The 20517-nt window shown below is 44.4% G+C and overlaps 1 protein-coding gene across 1 annotated transcript in view; it reads left to right on the top strand.

The window, feature by feature from the left end:
* Positions 1-10735, top strand: part of STXBP2 (syntaxin binding protein 2) — a 49956-nt gene extending 39221 nt beyond the window's left edge. The window contains exons 14-19 of the mRNA XM_040414735.1: positions 4342-4480; positions 6011-6117; positions 7901-7999; positions 8680-8768; positions 8862-9019; positions 10075-10735. Of these exons, the coding sequence (XP_040270669.1) occupies positions 4342-4480; positions 6011-6117; positions 7901-7999; positions 8680-8768; positions 8862-9019; positions 10075-10154 (672 nt within the window). The 3' untranslated portion in view covers positions 10155-10735. The remainder of the gene's footprint in view (positions 1-4341; positions 4481-6010; positions 6118-7900; positions 8000-8679; positions 8769-8861; positions 9020-10074) is intronic.
* Positions 10736-20517: the final 9782 nt, after the last annotated feature.

Raw genomic sequence — 20517 nt, 5'->3', positions numbered from 1 at the left:
CAATGTCATACTTAACAAACAGACTCGTATACCAAGAGAAACTTAGGATCTTCTGTTATCAAACCGGCTATAACAAATAAAACACGGATATACAGGAAAATAAATGTTATCCCTTGACTCTGCTTTCCTATGACCAATCAAAAATATATGATATTAATATGATAAAATATTCAGCTCGGCAATCGGACTATGGAAAATAACTTTCCAAGGGTTTTTAGTCCTCTCTTCAAATAATGTCAGATCTTCCATTAACAATATGCATCTTTGCTAAGAGAATAATCGGCATTATGGAGGCGCCTAACACTATATTTTTCCTTTGGTCTTGATTGAATGGATGGATTAATGGATCTCTCTTGCTGCTCCGCACACGAGTAATTATTCCCCCCCTTATCTAAGAATCATCCCCTTTAGGCCTCATGCACACGACAGTATTTTTTCACTGTCCGCAAAACGGGGTTCCGTTGTTCCGTGATCCGTTTCCGTGTGTCTTCCTTGATTTTTGGAGGATCACCAGGCATGAAAAGTGAAAAAAAAAATCAAAGTCAAGTTTGCCTTGCAAATGATAGGAAAAAAAACGGACACGGATCACGGACGCGGATGACAATCTTGTGTGCCTCCGTGTTTTTTCACGGACCCATTGACTTGAATGGGTCCGCGAACCGTTGTCGTCTGTGAAAAAAATAGGACAGGTCATATTTTTTTTGACGGACTGGAAACACAGATCACGGACGCGGATGACAAACGGTGCATTTTCCGAGTTTTCAACGGACCGATTGAAAGTCAATGGGTCCGCAGAAAATCACGGAAAACGGAACAACGGACACGGAACACAACAACGGTCGTGTGCATGAGGCCTTAGATTAGGGATTTCCAATCGGGTAAGGTGGGTGTATTCGCATGCTAATAACACAATGATGTCATATTAACACTTAACATGTTATAGAATAAAATAATATTGTCCATCTGCCTCTAGATGGCACTGTGGTACTGCAGATAAACATCACAACTTTAAACATTAAAACTAAATATCTAATAATACGTTCACATCACCTTCTTAACCTTTTTAATATACATCATTGAGGAAGGTCTTTTCCTGACACTTTTAATTACCTATATCCTGGACTTGTTGGAGTCACTGTCTTCTCCTATCTTTTTGAAATATATGTTAACTTGATAAAAATTTTATGACGGCCTTGATACTCAGCATTGGAACTTGTATGTACTTTTACTTATCTACATCCATGAATAACTATTGTTTTGAAATAACTTAACTCTTCTCAGAAATCCAATTAATAGAAACTTACTTCAATGTTTCTGTACCTTCTACAGGATACATCCTAATTGATGCATATATGGTATTATATATATATATATATATATATATATATATATATATAGATACATTGTTACACATAGACAACACATTATATGAATTATTGGTTAAAATATGTTGTAAACTAAGTATATAATACAGATATATATAATTATGAATATATAAATTGAACCTCTTACAGCAGGCGTGCCTCAAGGATATGAATTCTTATCACGTCATGGCTTATCCATGAAACAACCTTGTTCCCTTCAGACAGACATGTCTGAGGAAGCTGGTGTACTCCCCATAGATAAACCCATATCCTTAGCAATAACTTTTAAATACAATGTCCGTTCATGTTCACAATTATTTTTATATAAACTGAACTTGCCATGAACTCATCTTGGCTTCCTCAACCACATAATAGAACTTTGGTTCAGGCTGATTTTATTCTTAAAGGCAATGAGATGAGCATTCCTTTTGGCTATAATATCATTAGATAATATTGTATACTTAAAAAAAAAATGCACAACAGTCCCTCATGTGACCAGCGGGAATGGGCTGACTAGTCCGGGTCCTTGATGCGATACCTATAAATGTATGCGAGGTTCATACAGAAAATGGCATATGGACTGTATATAGCAAACCAGGGGGCATAGTTCACATGTATCAGACGGGTTCTTTAGGGGTTGTACAGTATTAGAAAAACATGGCTGCTCTCTTACAAAAACAGCGCCTCCCCTGTTCACAGGTTGTGTGTGGTTTTGCAGCCTTAATCGATTCAGTAGAACTGAGCTTCAATATCAAGAACAACCCATGGACAGGGATTATGCTGTTTTTGGAAGACAGCAGCCATGTTTTGGTAATTCTGTACACTCTCTTAAAATTTTGTAAAGTCCTGCCACATCAGGCGGGAACAGCAATGTGACTAATCTAATATATAAAGTGGAGTGTGTATGTATTTATGTCCGCTAAAGGAATCCGCACCGTCGCATTTACAATCACAAAATTTGGCACACGGTTACATCAGGTGTCCGGGAAGGTTTTAGACTAGGTCTCTGCTCTCTAGGATGTACCGTTCCTGAGATATTCCCCCCCCCCCCCAAAAAAAATGTATTGGCCAATAGAAGCTTGGTCACATGACCCTTGTCAGCCAATAGAAGCTTGCAGGTCCTCCAGCCTCCACATACACAGTTGTACTCCAGGTTTCCATAACAACCCAGCCTTTTTTCTTCATTGCTGTAGGTGAGCTTTAAAGGAAATCTGTCACCAGGATAATCGCTGTTGAAGTAAAGTCATTGCCTAATAGCACTTAGTACCTTATTTCAAGATGTGCCTTTGTTGTAGCAATAGATGTTTTTATCCTCTGAAAATCCAGTTTATTTGGTATCCAAATGAGCCAGTAAGGTGCCCAGAGGGGCGTCACTCTTGCAGGAAGGAGCCCAGACACGCCCCCTGCCACAATGTGTCCACCCTCAAAAGACTTAAAACCCCGCCCCCAGGTCCCGCTAAGCCACGTCCCTGATCCGGTTAGGCTACGCCCACGCCTGAGCCAACGGGGATTGAAAAAATGAAGGTAAAAATCAACTTCTGTCATTTGCAGAGGTGGGAGGGAGGGTGACTTTCTCCCTGTAGGTCACGCTCAGACAGCACAGTGTTGCTGTTTTAGGCCTCATGCACACAACCGTTTTTTGGGTCCGCATCCGAGCTGCCGTTTTGGCGGCTCGGATACGGACCCATTCACTTCAATGGGGCCGCAAAAGATGCGGACAGCACTCCGTTCCGCGGCCCCGCAAAAAAAATATAACATGTCCTGATCTTGTCCGCGCTTTGCGGACAAGTATAAGCATTTATATTGCCGGCACCTGTTCCGCAAATTGCGGAAGGCAACACGAGCGGCTTCTGTTTTTTGCAGATCCGCGGTTTGCGCACCGCAAAAAAACGGAACGGTCGTGTGCACGAGGCCTTTGAGTGAGCTGTTCAAAAGGACATGCCCCTTATCCGGTTAGGCCACACCTGCTCCACTCCTCAGCCAACAGGGATTGAAAAAATGAAGGTAAAAATCAACTTCTGTCATTTGCAGAGGTGGGAGGGAGGGTGACCATCTCCCTACTGCTCACACTCTGACAGAACAGTGCTGCTTTATTACAGTGAGCTGTTCAAAGGGGGTGGGCTGCTGTGGAGGTCCAATTATAAGACACAGGGCACTGTGGGGGGGGGGGGGGTCAAAGTTAAGGGGGGGGGGGTTGTGGAGGTCACTGTTTTGGGGGCGGGTGCTGTAGATGTCACTATTATAGTGGATAGTGTTGATATCTTTTAACGACACACACAAACATTAAATGAAATGGATTAGGCTACTTTCACACTAGCGTTCGGAGCGGATCCGTCTGATGTTTCATCAGACGGATCCGCTCCGATAATGCAGACGTTCGCATCCGTTCAGAACGGATGCGTCTGCATTAAAACTTAGAAAATTTTCTAAGTGTGAAAGTTGTCTGAGCGGATCCGTTCAGACTTTACATTGAAAGTCAATGGGGAACGGATCCGCTTGAAGATTGAGCCATATTGTGTCATCTTCAAGCGGATCCGTCCCCATTGACTTACATTGTAAGTCTGGACGGATCCGCTCGCCTCCGCACGGCCAGGCGGACACCCGAACGCTGCAAGCAGCGTTCAGGTGTCCGCTCACTGAGCGGAGCGGAGGCTGAACGCTGGCAGGCGGATGCATTCTCAGTGGATCCGCCTCCACTGAGAATGCATTGGGGCCAGACGGATGCGTTCGGGGCCGCTCGTGAGCCCCTTCAAACGGTGCGCACGAGCGGACACCCGAACGCTAGTGTGAAAGTAGCCTTAAATATACCCAAGTGAAGCCGGGTCCTTCAGCTAGTGTATGTAATAAGGGGAAGATGAACCAGGAAAATCTGTAGCTTCCAATTAGGTGTGAGAAAGGTGCATGTCCCTAGTTATACAACACAGAAATTAAGTCGCCCAATAAGAGGATTGTCGTCATCATCGTCTTCTTCTTACAGGACTTGGCCATGGGCTCTGATGCTGAGGGTGAGAAATTAAAGGATCCCATGAAGATCATTGTTCCTGTGCTTCTGGATCCAGCCGTCAAACCTTATGACAAGATCCGTATTATCGTGCTGTATATTTACCTGAAGAATGGTACGTGCCTACCTGGAAGTCAATTAGGAGGGTTCTTGTCTTCTGTAATGCAAGCACCAAATGTGCCCATGCTATTGATGGCCGATTTTAAAGGGGTTGTCTAATCGGAGACGACCAGTTTCACATTGCAACTGCAGATCAGACTCCAGGTGCCATTGGCAAACAGCTGATTTAGCAGGAAGAAGACGCTTAGAAATGTGACCGATATGGTGGCCTATCATAAGAGTCTTACAAAGGAGACCCTAACTGGGAGCTGCTCCCTTCTATATGCCCTAATAGATCATAAGGACAAGGTCTCTTTTCATGCAACACCTGTACATCATTTGGTTCCTGGTAACTGCAGCTACGTAGTACATAGTAGATAGCACTGCTACATCTGTATGGAGTTGGAGTAGTTTGTACATAGACTGCTCTATCCCCCATAGACACAGGGGCACAAATATTAAAGGGGTTTTGCCATCTCAGACAATGGGAGCATATCGCTAGGATGAGAACAGAGCGGGGAAATGAAAAATAGCTGAGCGCTGGCTCGGCTATTTCCGTCTGCTCCATAGAAATGAATGGAAGCAGGGGCCGCGTGTGTGCAGTGCGCTCCCATTCACTTCTATGGGAGCAGCCCTTGGTGGTGGATGGACCCCCTGGAAATCTGGGGTCCTCCAGCCACAGCTCTCCCCGCTCCGTTCTCGTTGTAGGTGCGGGTCCCACCTCTGGGACCCGCACCTATCAGACAATGGGGGCTTATCCTAGTGATATGCCCCCATTGTATGTGATGGGAATACCCCTTTTAAGAGCGGCGTTTTAGGCACCGGTCTTAAGGCCCTGCGCTGGCAGGGCCTTGCGCCTCTTTATAACTTCGGCGGATCCACCACCTCTTCTAAATGAAAGACGGCTTCCTTGCTGTCTTGCATTTTGACCATTTTCTGTGCTTAAACCAGGCGTAGAAAATGATGAATGTCCCCGCCCACACCACGCCCACTTTTTTAGACCTGGCATGAGCGGGGAGAAGTCGCAGATAGTCCCCAATATCTGTCCCAGCGACTAATTTACTGCCAGATTACAACGTATGAGAACATGTAGTTGGAATGAGTCCCCTTTCCAAAATTAGCAGTCCCCAGAGGCCAGCATTGGGATCTTTAGACCCTTTTTTTGCATGGTCCCTTTATTCACTGGTGTGGAGTGTGTCTTCTTTCCACGTGTCCCATTGAAGTTTTCCCCATGTAAAGGAGCTCTTATTTTGAACCACACCTCCGGTGGCCACAACCCAAAGCAGCACCACGCCCGCCATGGGTTGTGTCTGGTATTGCAGCTCAGCTCCATTGAAGTACATGGGAGTGAGCTGCAGTACCAAACACAACCTCTGGTCAAGAGTGGTGCTCTTTTTAAAGCAAAGCTTTTGTAATCCTGTGCAACCCCTTTAACCATGGTAGCAGTTTTTTGCACTCTGCTGGCTAGCTACTAGCTGGGAAATATCCTCATGCATGAGTGACTAGTAAGACATGGATGGCTTATCTCTAATTCTCCCACATGTAGGTATAACAGAGGAAAACTTAACCAAACTAATCCAGCATGCCAACATACAGAGCGACAGCAACATCATTCGCAACCTACAGCGCCTGGGAGCCCGTGTGATATCCGGGGTATGCTGCTATCATTAAACTAATTTACACCCCTTTAAAGTGAGATTTCTGCTTTACGATGCTTTTGCTCATTGCACAGATAGCCGGTAACCGTTTCCTTCCTTTAAGGGTCCATTCACACGTCCATATGTGTTTTTTCGGATCCGCAAAACACGGACATCGGCAATGTACGTTCTGCATTTTGCGGACCGCACATCGCCGGCACTCTCATAGAAAATGCCTTTTCTTGTCCGGACAAGAATAGGACATGTTCTATATTTATTTATTTTTTTGCGGATCCAGAAGTGCAAATGCGGATGCAGACAGCACATTCTGGCCCCATTGAAAATTAATGGGTCCGCACCTGTTCCGCAAAATTATGGAACGGATGCGGACCCATTTTGCAGACGTGTGAATGGACCCTTATACTCTTCTTAGTTTCCCCTTGTCTTGACTGATTTTGACCTGGAGCTTGATGATTTCTTTTGCCTTATTCCCTCACTTCCTGAAACAAGCCTGTGTAGCATGGAGAAGACAATATGGTATCTTGTCCCGTGACCATTACATTATAGTTATTCCAATGTACTGTCATGGGGGTCCACCCTGCTAGACCACCTAGATTAAGAAACCTGTATAGACCTAGTTCAGTAACGGATGCCGATTACACCCCTGGAGTGGGAATAATGCAATCTATGGCACATTGTGTGAAGAAGGCATTACTTCAGGTCGGGTCTACTTGAAGGGTAGGTACACTTTGGCAACCAGTTATATCTCTTCAATTCACAAGCAAATGCCTTTTTGTGTTTTACAGCGTCTGTGTAGACCTATAGGTCTGTGTGGTCCGTCCCTCCTGACCAGAAGTTGTGTTTGGTACTGCAGCCCGGTCCCATCTACTTTAATGGAGCTGAGCCGTAATGCTAGCTCTGTGTTTCCAACCGAAGGCAGAAATGGATCCGACAGGAAGAAGTCCTTCCTTTTATATTTCCCATTCCTTGTGTATCCATTTCTGGCTTTGGCTTAAACTGCATGAAGAACTGTCACACAAAAAACTACTTGTATGATTCCAACCGTACTTGTATACATTAGTAGGGAGCAGATGAAAGCGAGGATAACTGCAACATCAGACTACACGGGTTAACATGTTGTCTGTTACCATGGAGACACATAGGTCTGATGTAAATGGTTGCAAAAGTGTACATAGCCAGTAAATTCTTAGAGCAGTTGTTGTCCGATTTCCTTTCTCTCTTGAAGAAGACCCCTAAGACAATGATAAAATTGTTCCATATTCCAGCACCTTAAAAGGGGGGGCCACCCAGTCCCTGGGGCACTAAACAGTGATGTCCCATTCCTGATCACGTTGACCATTGCAGCCATTCAGTGGCCTCAGCAGTGAGATGTCCCCAAGTGGCACATGACCACTGAGCCCCTGCGGGTTGGTGGCATATCACCCTTGAGTAAGTGCATGGCTGCAGTGGTCTAGGTGGCCAGGGAAGAAGCAAGGATGGGAGCCTAAGCTCTGGAATAGAACAGCTTACATGAGGTGAGTGTGTTTTTTTTGTTTTTTTTTTGTTTTCCTTTTAAACAGATTCCTGTTGGGTAGTAATTTATTATTATTTTTTTTTTATTATTTTTATTTTGGGTGAGTGAGTTGGTCAACCCGTTTAATGAAGGTGTTTCTATAGTGGTTCCTTTTTGTAGAATGATCCTGTAAATATCATCATTCAGAATTTGTGTATCCCTGAGATCATTTACGTCCCTGTATCTAACGAATATGATGCAAGTATTTTCTTGTTGCCTCCTGCAGCAGCCGTCCTCCACACCCAACAAACCCGACAGAAAGATCCGGCCAGAGTCCACCTACCAGCTGTCTCGCTGGACACCAGCACTAAAAGACATCATGGAGGTATATTTGCTGTCAACATTTAACAACCCCATCCTCAATCTTACCCCTGCTAACTAAATAAGGAAAACCCTTAGAGAGGTATTCCTATCTGCCATTTATGGCATATCCTCAGCGTATATCTGACAGATGCAGATCTCGCCTGTGGGACCTGCATCTATCTCCTATATGCTGTGAATGTGCCATAATTGGCTGAGATGGGAATACCCCTTTAAAACAAAGTCCTGCCTTTAATAACCATATGTATTTTTGGTGGAGAATTCCGATCTAATGAATTTGATGAATCTGTATAGTGGTCAGTGCTCCTTACATTGAAATAAGTGTAAAACTTTGCACGCTGGCTTCCCGAAGCCACCACTAGAGGGAGCTTACTGTATATACATTGAACTGAATAGTATGCAGCAAGCTCCCTCTAGTGGCAGATGCAGGCTGCCAGTATCTTCTGTTTTAAATCTGTCACTGCAGGGATATTTCTGACCCTATAAAGATGTAGATGTAAGAAATGCATCATCAGAGATTAAATAAAAAATTTATGTTGGAAATGGCCATGCCGCAGTAGAGTCCCATTCATTGGGCTGGCCAGTGATCATCGATATTTAACCCCCAGGTTGCTGAGATCTTCCTTTTTTACTTTTGCTGCATTTGCTTGGCAGTTTATAAATGTCTGTGTGGCTCTTCTGTAGGATGCCATTGAAGACAAGCTGGACAAGAAACAGTGGCCTTTTGTGTCAGAGCCCTGCAACCAAGTGAGCAGCTCTCAGACGGTGGTGAGGTGAGGAATGTCAGTCTACGCAGGGTCTGAATGTAGTGTTTGGTTCTGAATGTTGGCTTTCCCTTTTTATACTTTTTTCTTTCTGTTTTGCAGTGCGCGGTTCGGTCACTGGCATAAAACGCGCAGCGCGGCAGAATACAGATCAGGACCCCGACTTATTGTCTATGTCCTGGGAGGAGTTTCCATGTCTGAAATGAGATGCGCCTATGACCTGACCAAAGCCACGGACTCGAAATGGGAAGTTCTGATTGGTAGGTTTTGCTTCCGGTTAGGTCCAGCTTTAGAGGTACCTGGGATAATTTATTTGGGAATTGCGTCATCTTCCGGCATGTTATTTACTCTAAAGGGGTTGTCCGGGCTAAGGATAGGCAATGGTATAAAATAAATAACTTAAACTCACTCATTCAATCTTCTGCCGCTCTGGCCCCAGTCAGTCATGATGTCATCTTCATCATTCATATGCCTGCTGCAGCCAGTTGCTGGCCTCAGTGGTCGTGTGTGCAGTGCTGAGACCAGTGATTGGCTGCAACATTCGCATGATGTAGGCGACATAATTGCTGGTGTGGCAACGGGGGATTGAATGGTGTGGCAACGGGGGATTGAATGGGTGAGAATAGGCAATTTCTTTTATACCGTTGCCTACTCTAAGCCAGACATTTGAAAATCTCAGGGGTATTCCCGTTAAGTTATCCCCTATCTACAGGTTAGGGGATAACTATTAGACCAGTGGGGGTCCTACCATTGGGACTCCACCTATCACGAGAATGGGTACCTTGTATCCCCCAAAATGAATGGAGCAGCAGGTCGGGCATGCAAACGCTGCTCCTTTCATCTCTATGGGAGTTCTGAAAATGGTAGAAATGAATGGAGCAGCATTGTGCATTTCGAGGGGTATGGGTACCCATTCATGTGATCTGTGGGGGTCCCAGAGGTAGGACCACCACCAATTTAATAGGTATCCCCTATAGGATAGGTGATAACTTTTAACAGCCAAAATACTGCTTCAAGTGGAATTTTAATTGACCATAGTGTATGACAGCCTATGTACTTCCAAATTAGAGCGCCACTTTAAAGAGGTTGTGTAAGATGATGGTCTACTTTGTTTTTCCCTGCTTGGCCACAGGCTGGTACTGCAGCATTTACTTCAATAGGGCTGAGCTGCAGTACCAGGCACAGCCTGTGGATAATAGTGGTGCTATTTCTGGAGGTAGCAAACGCCATTTTTTTTTAATCTTACACAACAGTATCTTCCGTTCACATTCTGTTTCCCTGTCTGAATTAATCTTTGACTTGTTCTGTGTCCCAGGCTCCACTCACATATTAACACCCACCATGTTCCTGGATGGCCTGAAGTCTCTGGACCAGCAGCTCCCTAAGAATGAGTGAATGCCTCCTCCATCTTCTATTTAATTTCAAGCCCCTTTGGTTCAGATCTTCACCCTCATTCGTAACATTCCATAAGTCACACTTCGGCGATGCCAACCTCTGAGGGCACCGACCATGGGGACATTCTCCGCTCTGCCAGTGTCCTCTCACCATGGAGGGGCATGCGTACCCCTTCTTTATGTCAGTGGGGTCCACTCACTACCTTATTAAACCCGGTTTTACCAGCGCACAAGGTTTCCTTACTCTCAGGGCCCTGGAAAAATGATCCTTCTTAGTTGTGTTTCTATCAAATGGTTAACCCAGTTTCGATGATATATATTTTTGTAACCAGAGGGGGGAAAAAAGGTTTCTGAAGGATATTTATATTGTGATAGTGTGCCTTACACAACCTGCTATTCTGCCTGTCTGCATACCCTCGCCTCCTGGGTCCACCCTCCAGACATTTCATGGCCTGTGCTTCAGATCTGGGAAAGCTGAGTAATATATAGTCTATAGTGTCGTATTTGTATGTAATTATTTCTATCCTGTAACTACATGTGCACAAAACGGCTGGTCAAACTGTGTAATAGCAACAAAAAAAACTTTATTTCATTTGTTGATACAGGTCATTTACTAAGGGGCCAGAACTAGTGTATAGAATTTATTTTAATTTTTTTGTGGTGATACAGATGGAACAGCCCTCACGGTTTGTAGTAACAATCCCTTATTAATGAGGATGGTTCCTTATCGCTATGTCTGCAGCAATCTGCTTTCTATCAATAAAGCTTTGAGGAATTGAATTTTGGGGAAGGAGGCTGGTGGATCTTCTACCACCCCCAGAGAGTTTGATGCAGGGGATTTATTTAGTTTCCACCATTCGGTGTAGGATCTCTTGACTGTTTAGCAGGAAGGACTTGTGTGAAACTGGATGAAGAGTCCAGGGTTTGTGCACGTCCGCCCATGTCAGTACGTCTACCGGTGGTGCTTTGTGTTGTTTTTCTTTTTTAATATTGCAAATGGAAATATATATATATATATATATATGTGCCTTTTAATATAAACTATATACATGTATGTGTTTAACAGTATTCTCCTCATGTGAAAATGCCAGCTGATATCCTACGCTAATTTTCAGTCACTCCTCCCAAGGGAGGTGTGAAGTAGATGGCCCATAGCCACCAGTTATGATAAAAAAAAAAAAATATCTCCCCACGGTGTGTGTAATCTCAACCTGATCTTTGTCAAGGAAGTCTTGACTACAGATGATGGGTGTTCTCCATATCCAGCTGCTCTGGTAGCAGCTGTATCTCCGAGACTTTCATGAAGAATCTGTAATTTTCCAAAAGGTCCACACATCTTTTCCATACTGGGCCTGGGTTCTTCATCATACATCCAGTTATTGCATATGAAGACCACAAGTGACATAGAAAAGATAAAGATCTATAACCATAAGGACTGATGGCACAATTATGTCATTACTGACCACTAGAACCACCACCGGTGCCTAGAATAATGGGGCAGAGGCACCAATGTATCATCAGGTGGGTTTGATACCTCTCCCCTGGGCATAAGGAAATTTAGGAGGGCACGGTCAGGACTCCCCAGTAACAGCCAGTATAAGTGGCTCCTGTTCTTGTATCACAAGGTCAAACATTCAGCTTCCCCTCTTCACCCCCAGGTGCCACGTTCTGTTGGGGGTCTCTGGAAAGTCCCAGCAGTTGGCCCCCACCATGCAGACATGAATGGCATATCTAATCCATATATACCATCATTGCCTACCATAGGAAACCTCATTTGGCATTGTCCATAACGTTCTAAGCACAGGCCCCTTTGACGTGAACCCCCTATAATATCAGGAGATCATTTTGTCTGCAGTTGTCCCACAAAAAATATTTTACATTTTTCAAACCAGCACCTGGATCTGAACACTTTTGTAATTGCATGTAATTAAACATCTAGTATAGCTACTGAGTTATTCAATAAAATGTGTCTGTATAGCGCCACCTGCTGTTTGTTCTTTTTCTATATTCTCTGTCCTGCTCACTGAGCTTGACACACATGCTCAGCGCCATCCTTCAACGGTCACCAGCTGCAGCAGAATGGACATGCCCCCTGAGAAAGTGCATGCCCCCTAAACGGTCAGCAGCAATAAATGAGCAGATCTCTGGATCCATGTCAGGTACAGGGCTGGTTCTACCTTTGTTAGAAAGAGATTGCCATGTAATAAATTATATCTGATGTTTAATTTTTCAATTACTGATGGGATAACCCCTTTAAATAAAGCTTCTCCAATTTTAGTTGGGTGCAACCAACTTGGACAGGCACAGATATGAACTATATAACTGCTTATAAAGAATTGTGATCCTGACACCAAGGTCACCCATGGACGGTCACACTTGCTGCAGATTGTACTACTCTTCTGCCAGTGGTAGGCGATCCCATTCAAGCGAGTAAGGCTCAGATGTAATACTACACATGACCTTTGTAAAAGAGTGGTGCTGTTCTTGGCGTTAGAAGCTCTGCTTTAATAATTACATATTGACTTTTCTCAAGTATGGTCTGTAGCCTTAGTGATGGGCAGGTATACATAATAAGGCTCCATTCACACGTCCGTGGTGTGTTGCGGATCCGCAACACACCCGCCCGGCACCCCTATAGAAATGCCTATTCTTGTCCGCAAGCTGCGGACAAGAATAGGACATGTTCTATCTTTTGCGGAGCTGCGGACCCGAATGTCCGCATCCATTCCATCCCCATAGAAAATGAATGGGTCCGCACCCGTTCCGCAAAATTGCGGAATGTATGCGGACCCATTTGCGGACGTGTGAATGGAGCCTAATGGGAACAGTGCTGATATAATGATATGAAAATATATATATAGCCACCTCAGAGTCAGTTTGCTTATGGGCTTCACCTGCACCTTTCTTGATTAGTGATCTCCACCTCGAATGTAAGGAATTGTAGTCTCTGCTATGGTTCTGTCTTGTCTCACAGTTGAATTCTGGGGTTGTGTGGTCCACAAGGTTTGTCTATAGCTAAGCTCCGTCTGCTTCTTATAAATGTATATTTTACAGTTTTTACTAAAGAGCACGGAGTACAATCCATTCCCTTTATGTGCTATTCAGCCATTGTATGAATTCTCCTGCATAGAGTGATTGTAATGACTTCTAATATAACGTCTCTGTGATTTGTTGTACTAATTTAATAAAGAATATATAAACCCAAAAGGGAAAAAAAAAAGTCTGTGTTAATATCCTGAGAGAGTGGATGAAGACATCGCTGGTCACCTGAATAAGAGACCAACACAATGGACTGTGTAAAGCAGGGGTGCACAACGTTTCCTGGTTGGGGGCCACATTGCCAGAATGAACCAATGACGAGGGCCGAAATTAAAATTTAAAGGTGTATTAACAACTGAAATATTGTATTTATGGCATATTGAACACACATTATATACCAGGGATGGCCAACCTGAGGCTCTCCAGCTGTTGCAAAACTACAACTCCCAGCATGCCCATACTGCCTACAGTTATCAGCCTACAGCAAATCATGGTGGGAGTTGTAGTTTTACAACAGCTGGAGAGCCACAGGTTGGCCAGCCCTGTTATATACCATTAATGTCTAGTTACACTTCAAGGACTCCCATCTAATGGCAGAAATACATGTAAGCAGCCACAAGACATAGGCATACATGTCTGTTACCAGATGGTTGGGGGCCGCACAGAATGGTATCAAGGGCCACATGTGGCCCCCGGGCCGCAGGTTGTGCACCCCTGGTGTAAAGGATGGACTAGAACCAGAACAAAGACATGGCATGAGGGATATAAGGTGAATATGCTTTCAAAGTGGTCATACACAAGAAAAATACAGTTCAGATCATCTAACAGCTTAAAGGGAGCCTGTCACCTCCATATGGCCATATACAGTGCTTACATGGCTCTGTAGCACACCTATACAGGATTGTAACGCTACCTTTGTTCTTTTCTTTAGACTTGCACCAACGAAGTTTAATTCATATGCAAATGAGCACTCGCAAGTGCCCAGGGGCGGCGTTCAGTGTGTAGGTGCCCAGGCTGCTCTGCCTTCTTTTCACTTTACTCCTCCCCAGCCTCTGCCTTTGCCCGCCCACCAAGTCCGGACCTATCGATGAGGCAAGAGACCTGGAGGGCGGGCAAAGGCAGAGGCTGGGGAGGAGTAAAGTGAAAAGAAGGCAGAGCAGCCTGGGCACCTACACACTGAACGCCGCCCCTGGACACTTACACACTGAACGCCGCCCCTGGGCACTTACACACTGAACGCCGCCCCTGGGCACTTACACACTGAACGCCGCCCCTGGGCACTTACACACTGAACGCCGCTCCTGGGCACCTACACACTGAACGCCGCCCCTGGGCACTTACACACTGAACACCCCCCCTGGGCACCTACACACTGAACGCCGCCCCTGGGCACTTACACACTGAACGCCGCCCCTGGGCACTTACACACTGAACGCCGCCCCTAAGCACTTACACACTGAACGCCGCCCCTGGGCACTTACACACTGAACGCCGCCCCTGGGCACCTACACACTGAACGCCGCCCCTGGGCCCTTGCGAGTGCTCATTTGCATATGAATTAAACTTAGTTTTTCCTGCTGGTGCAAGTCTAAAGAAAAGAACAAAGGTACAGTTACAATCCTGTATAGGTGTGCTACAGAGCCATGTAAGCACTGTATATGGCCATATGGAGGTGACAGGCTCCCTTTAAAGCTGAGCTTTTTACAATCATAACTGTGAAGGAACAGAGGTTTTCTTTGTTTTGTTTTTTTTCTTTGTTTTTTTTGTTTTAGGCTTCCCTAAAGTCTTTTCAGCCATATTATTCCTTGTTTCAGTTGCACAGCTAGATTCATTTCACTCAGAAGCAGGGGGGCTATCCCAATGAAATAAAATTGTGTGAAAGTACAGAGACTCTTTGACATTACCCCACCTTGTCCATAGACTGATAGAAACATCTATTATTTTTTATTTTGGTGACTGTTACACTATAAAATCATAGAGCCTATAGTGTATCTTTCTGTGACCATTTCTATGCATGTAGTTATATGTAAACAAATGGTGGTCACCCAGATAGGAAGTTATTTAATATCACAGTATAAGGCCTCATGCAGAAGCCCATATTTTGTATCCATGTCTCATTCAGACTTTATTTGCAGATCACACATGGACCCATTCAATGCTATGGGTCCGCAAAAAAAAAAAAAATCACTGATGTTATCCGTGTGCTGTCTGCATCCATATGTCTGTTCTTATAATTATAGAACATGTCTTATTCTGGGCCACATTGTGGACAAGAATAGAAATTTTGAGTGATGGCGCTGAGAAAAATGCAGAAAGTGCATTGTGGATCCATGGTTTGTAGACCAAATTACGGCTACGATTGTGAGGATGGCTGTTTTGGGTTTTGTTTTTTTGTTTTTTTCCTTTTTTCATCGTTGTGTTACAAGAGCTATAACTTTTTTTTATTTTTTCAGTCTATTTAGCTGTATGAGGGCTTGTTTTTTACTGGAAAAGTTGTAGTTTTCAATGGCGCCATTTTGGGGTGCTCATAACTTTCTGATTAACTTTTATTAACTCTGGGAGGGAGATGGGGGAAAAACAGCAATACTGCCCCTGCGTTTTTACGTTATAAATTTTACAGCGTTTATTTTCCGGTATAAATAACATAATATCTTCTCTGGGTCAGTCCGATTACAGCAGGGGTGCACAACGTTTCTTGGTTGGGGGCCACATTGCCAGACTTAACCAATGACGAGGGCCGAAATTAAAATTTAAATGTGTATTAACAACTGAAATATTGTACTTATGGCATATTGAACACACATTATATACCATTAATGTCTGGTTACACTTCCAGGACTCCCATCTAATGGGAGAAATACATGAAAAATACATGTGAGCAGCCACAGAATGGTATCAAGGGCCGCATGTGGCCCCCGGGCCGCAGGTTGTGCACCTCTGGATTACAGTGATACCAAATGCATATATATATTATTATTATTTTTTTTTTTTTTTACGTTTTACTACTTTTTTGCAATAAAACCCCCTTTTTTAAAAGGGAAAAAAATATTTTTGCATCGCTGCTGTAGTTGTGTGAGGGATTGCTTTTTGCAGGACGACTTGTATTTTTCATTGGTATCATTTTGGAGTAAATGACGCTTTTTGATCGCTTGTTATTAAAGGGAACCTGTCACCGGGATTTTGGGTATAGAGCTGAGGACACGGGTTGATAGATGGTCGCTAGCACATCCGCAATACCCAGTCCCCATAGCTCTGTGTGCTTTTATTGTGTAAAAAAAAAAAAAAAGATTTGATCCATATGCAAATTAACCTGAGATGAGTCCAGCGTGAAGGAGCCCAGCACCGCCCCGCATCCTCAGAATCTCCTCCTTGCTCCCTGAAGTCAGAAAGCTAGAGCGCCGTTATCTCGCGATGCTCAAGCTAGCGCATGTGCAGTGTCGTCATAGTGTTCCTTCCCTGTGCTGGCATCGGCCTCAAGGAACGAACTGTGCAAGCGCTAGCTCACGCATCGCGAGATTACGGCGCTTTAGCTTTCTGACTTCGGGGAGCAAGGAGGAGATTCCGAGCATGCGGGGCGGTGCTGGGCTCCTTCACGCTGGACTCATCTCAGGGACAGGACTCATCTCAGGTTAATTTGCATATGGATTAAATCGTTTTTTTTTATTCCTCGGGATTAAAAATGCAGCCACAAAATGGGATATTTTTAAAAGGATCCTAAGGTAGGCATCCTCAAACTGCAGCTCTCCAGCTGTTGCAAAACTACAACTCCCAGCATGCCCGAACAGCCTACAGGTATCAGCCTACAGCAGGGCATTGTGGTAGTTTTACAACAGCTGGAGGGCCGCAGGTTGAGAATGCCTGCTCTAAGGCCTCATGCACACAAACGTATTTTCTTTCCATGTCCGTTCCGTTTGTTTTGCGGACCGTATGCGGAACCATTCATTTGAATGGGTCTGCAAAAAAACAAAAAAACTGGAAGTTACTCCGTGTGCATTCTGTTTTCGTATGTCCACTCTGCAAAAAAATATGTCCTATTATTGTCCACATTACGGACAAGGATAGGACTGTTCTATTAGGGGCCAGCTATTCCCTTCCGCAAAATACTGAGTGCACAAGGAGGCCTTATACAGCTGTGTACACATAACGACAATTTTTTTTATAGTGATCAGAATATGCTAATGAAATTCCAAATTTTTTTTTTATAAGGAATTAATTTTTTTGTCAGTGTTAAAATGCAAAAAAAAAACATGCAAGTGTGGTATCACTGTAATCTTACTGACCTGTAGAATGATGGTAACAGGTCAATTTTACCACATAAGGGCTCTTTCACACCTGCGTTCTTTTCTTCCGGCATAGAGTTCCGTCGTCGGGGCTCTATGCCGGAAGAATCCTGATCAGTTTTATCCTAATGCATTCTGAATGGAGTGAAATCCGTTCAGGATGCATCAGGATGTCTTCAGTTCCGGAACGGAACGTTTTTTGGCCGGAGAAAATACCGCAGCATGCTGCGCTTTTTGCTCCGCCACAAATCCTGAAGACTTGCCGCAAGGCCGGATCCGGAATTAATGCCCATTGAAAGACATTGATCCGGATCCGGCCTTAAGCTAAATGTCGTTTCGGCGCATTGCCGGACCCGACGTTTAGCTTTTTCTGAATGGTTACCATGGCTGCCGGGACGTTAAAGTCCTGGAAGCCATGGTAAAGTGTAGTGGGGAGCGGGGGAGCAGTATACTTACCGTCTGTGCGGCTCCAGAGTGACGTCAGGGCGCCCCAAGCGCATGGATCACGTGATCACATGGATCACGTCATCCATGCGCATGGGGCGCTCTGACGTCATTCTGGAGCGCCCCGGGAGCCGCACGGACTGTAAGTATACCGCTCCTACTATGGCAACCAGGACTTTAATAGCGTCCTGGCTGCCATAGTAACACTGAAAGCATTTTGAAGCCTTCTCCGTCTTCAAATGCTTTCAGTACACTTGCGTTTTTCTGGATCCGGCGTGTAATTCCGGCAAGTGGAGTACACGCCGGATCCAGACAACGCAAGTGTGAAAGAGACCTAAGTCGTAAAATTTAAAAAACTAAAACTATGGCAGAATTGCGTTTTTGTTTTGTTTGTTTTTTTTCCAATTCCACTCCCTTTGGATTTTTTTTCCAGCAGCTCACTACATCATATGCAATATCAAATAGTGCCATTAGAAAGTTCAACTTGTCAACAAGGCTATGTGAACTGAAAAATAAAAAGTTAAGGCTCTAGGAAGGTGGTGAGTGAAAAACGAAAATGGAAAATCGTAAGAGCCTCTAAGGCCTCTTTCACACAAGAGAGTTTCCCACGCGGGTGCAATGTGTGACATGAACGCATAGCACCCGCACTGAATCCGGACCCATTCATTTCAATGGGTCTGTGTACATATTTTTTTCATGCATCAGTTCTGCATTGCATACAAATCGCAGCATGTTCTATATTCTGCATTTTTCATGCAGCCCTGGCCCCATAGAAGTGAATGGGGCTTCAGTGAAAAACGCATTGCATCCGGAAGCAATTCCGGGTACAATGTGTTTTTCACTGATGGTTGCTAGGAGATGCTGTTTGTAAATCTTCAGTTTTTTTATCACGCGCATAAAAAACGCATTGTACCCGTGCAGAAAAAAACTGAACGCAATCACAGACAAAACTGACTGAACTTGCTTGCAAAATGGTGCAAGTTTCACTGAACGCATCCGGAGACAATCCGTATCGTTTGTGTGAAAGGGGCCTAAGGGTTAGGGTTCATGCACATAAACGTATGTGTTCCTTTCCGTGCATTGGGCACCGCAATTTGAACATTCGTGCAGGCTCCGGGACAGATCCAGACCCATTCAACATGAGCCCTTAAAGAATAAAATCATTTATCCTGGGCAATAACAGAAATAAAAATGCTTGATTCCTTACTTTTCATCTCCGCTCAGTTCTATTCACATATTCACATCTACAATACTTCACCCACGAACAAGAAAGGCACTATTTCTTGGGTAAAAGGCAGACCTTAATAACACAACCCCCCAAAAAGATGCATGCTTTTACCCTTGAATGAATGAATAACTTGTATAGCGCTACAATTGCCAACTAAATCGCCTCAAGGCGCTTTTTTTTTTTGCAGCCGTTTGCCACCTGTGCCTTCAGAAGAGGTGGGTCTTGAGCTTCTTCCTGAAGGCCAGATGGTTTTCTTCTGAGCGGATCTCCGCGGGTAGAATGTTCCATAGCCGGGGTCCTAGGACTGCGAACCTTCGTTCGCCTTTTGATTTGTAGCAGGTCTTGGGGATATGGAGAAGATTCTGGTTAGCTGACCGGAGGGGACGACCTGGGGTGTAGTGTTTTATTTTGTCACAGAGGTATTGGGGTGCTTTCCCTTGTGTACATTTGTGTGTGAGGCAGAGGGTCTTGAATGTGATCCGATCCTTCACGGGTAGCCAATGGAGGGTCCTCAGGGACGGGGTGATAGATTCCCATATTTTTTTTTTTCTTTGTTATCAGTCTGGCGGCTTTGTTCTGGACAACTTGTAGACGTGAAATTGGGTATTTGGGAAGTCCTAGATAGAGGGAATTTGCGTAGTCAAGTCGGGAATTGATGGTTGTTCCAACTACTGCTGCTGCGTCTTCATCAGGGATGAAGGGGATCGTGGGATCCGCTGACTACTGATCCTATTTGTGCATCCATTGTCATGTCTGAGTCAAAGATGACTCCGAGGCTTTTAGCTTTGGTGCTGGGAGTGATGGTTTGTCCAAGGATGGTGGGTGGTGTGCATGTCATGCTACAGTTTTTATTTCGGTTTGCATGGAGGAGGTTTGCACTAGATGTCACCATGTCCTCGGCTCTCAGAAATGTGGACGACATGGAAGTTAGCAGATTCCAGGAGACAATATGGCAGCAATGATCATCTTCCCATTCATGGTCAGTTATTGCTTCTAAAAATAGCAAACTTCTATGGTTCTCATAAGGTGAGTGCCCTTGTGATCAAATCTCTCCCACACAGAAGAGCCGGTAACCTCCGTTTGGCTCCGTACCGAGTAATCCTTCCCATGGATTAACACTCACAGACCGACAACCATCTGTATGAGATATCACTGCCAAATATTTAATCGTATGATAATCCTATGTTTTGGGCACTACATGCGTTTTCTATAGTCTTCAAGTATGGACATGTATATATGATCATGTGCTTGAAAAGAGGGATCAAGGAAATTGCCAACTGCAACACATGGTCCAAGTTCTATTCACTATTATAGGAAGCCAATCATTATGTTCTCCGGCATATAGAAATATAGGCACGTTGCAGAGTAATGTG

This window comes from Bufo bufo, chromosome 1 (genome assembly GCF_905171765.1).
Source record: "Bufo bufo chromosome 1, aBufBuf1.1, whole genome shotgun sequence".
Classification (NCBI taxonomy): Eukaryota; Metazoa; Chordata; class Amphibia; order Anura; family Bufonidae; genus Bufo; species Bufo bufo.
Note: the sequence above shows the minus strand (reverse complement) of the source record. Positions and strands in the feature narration are given on the sequence as shown.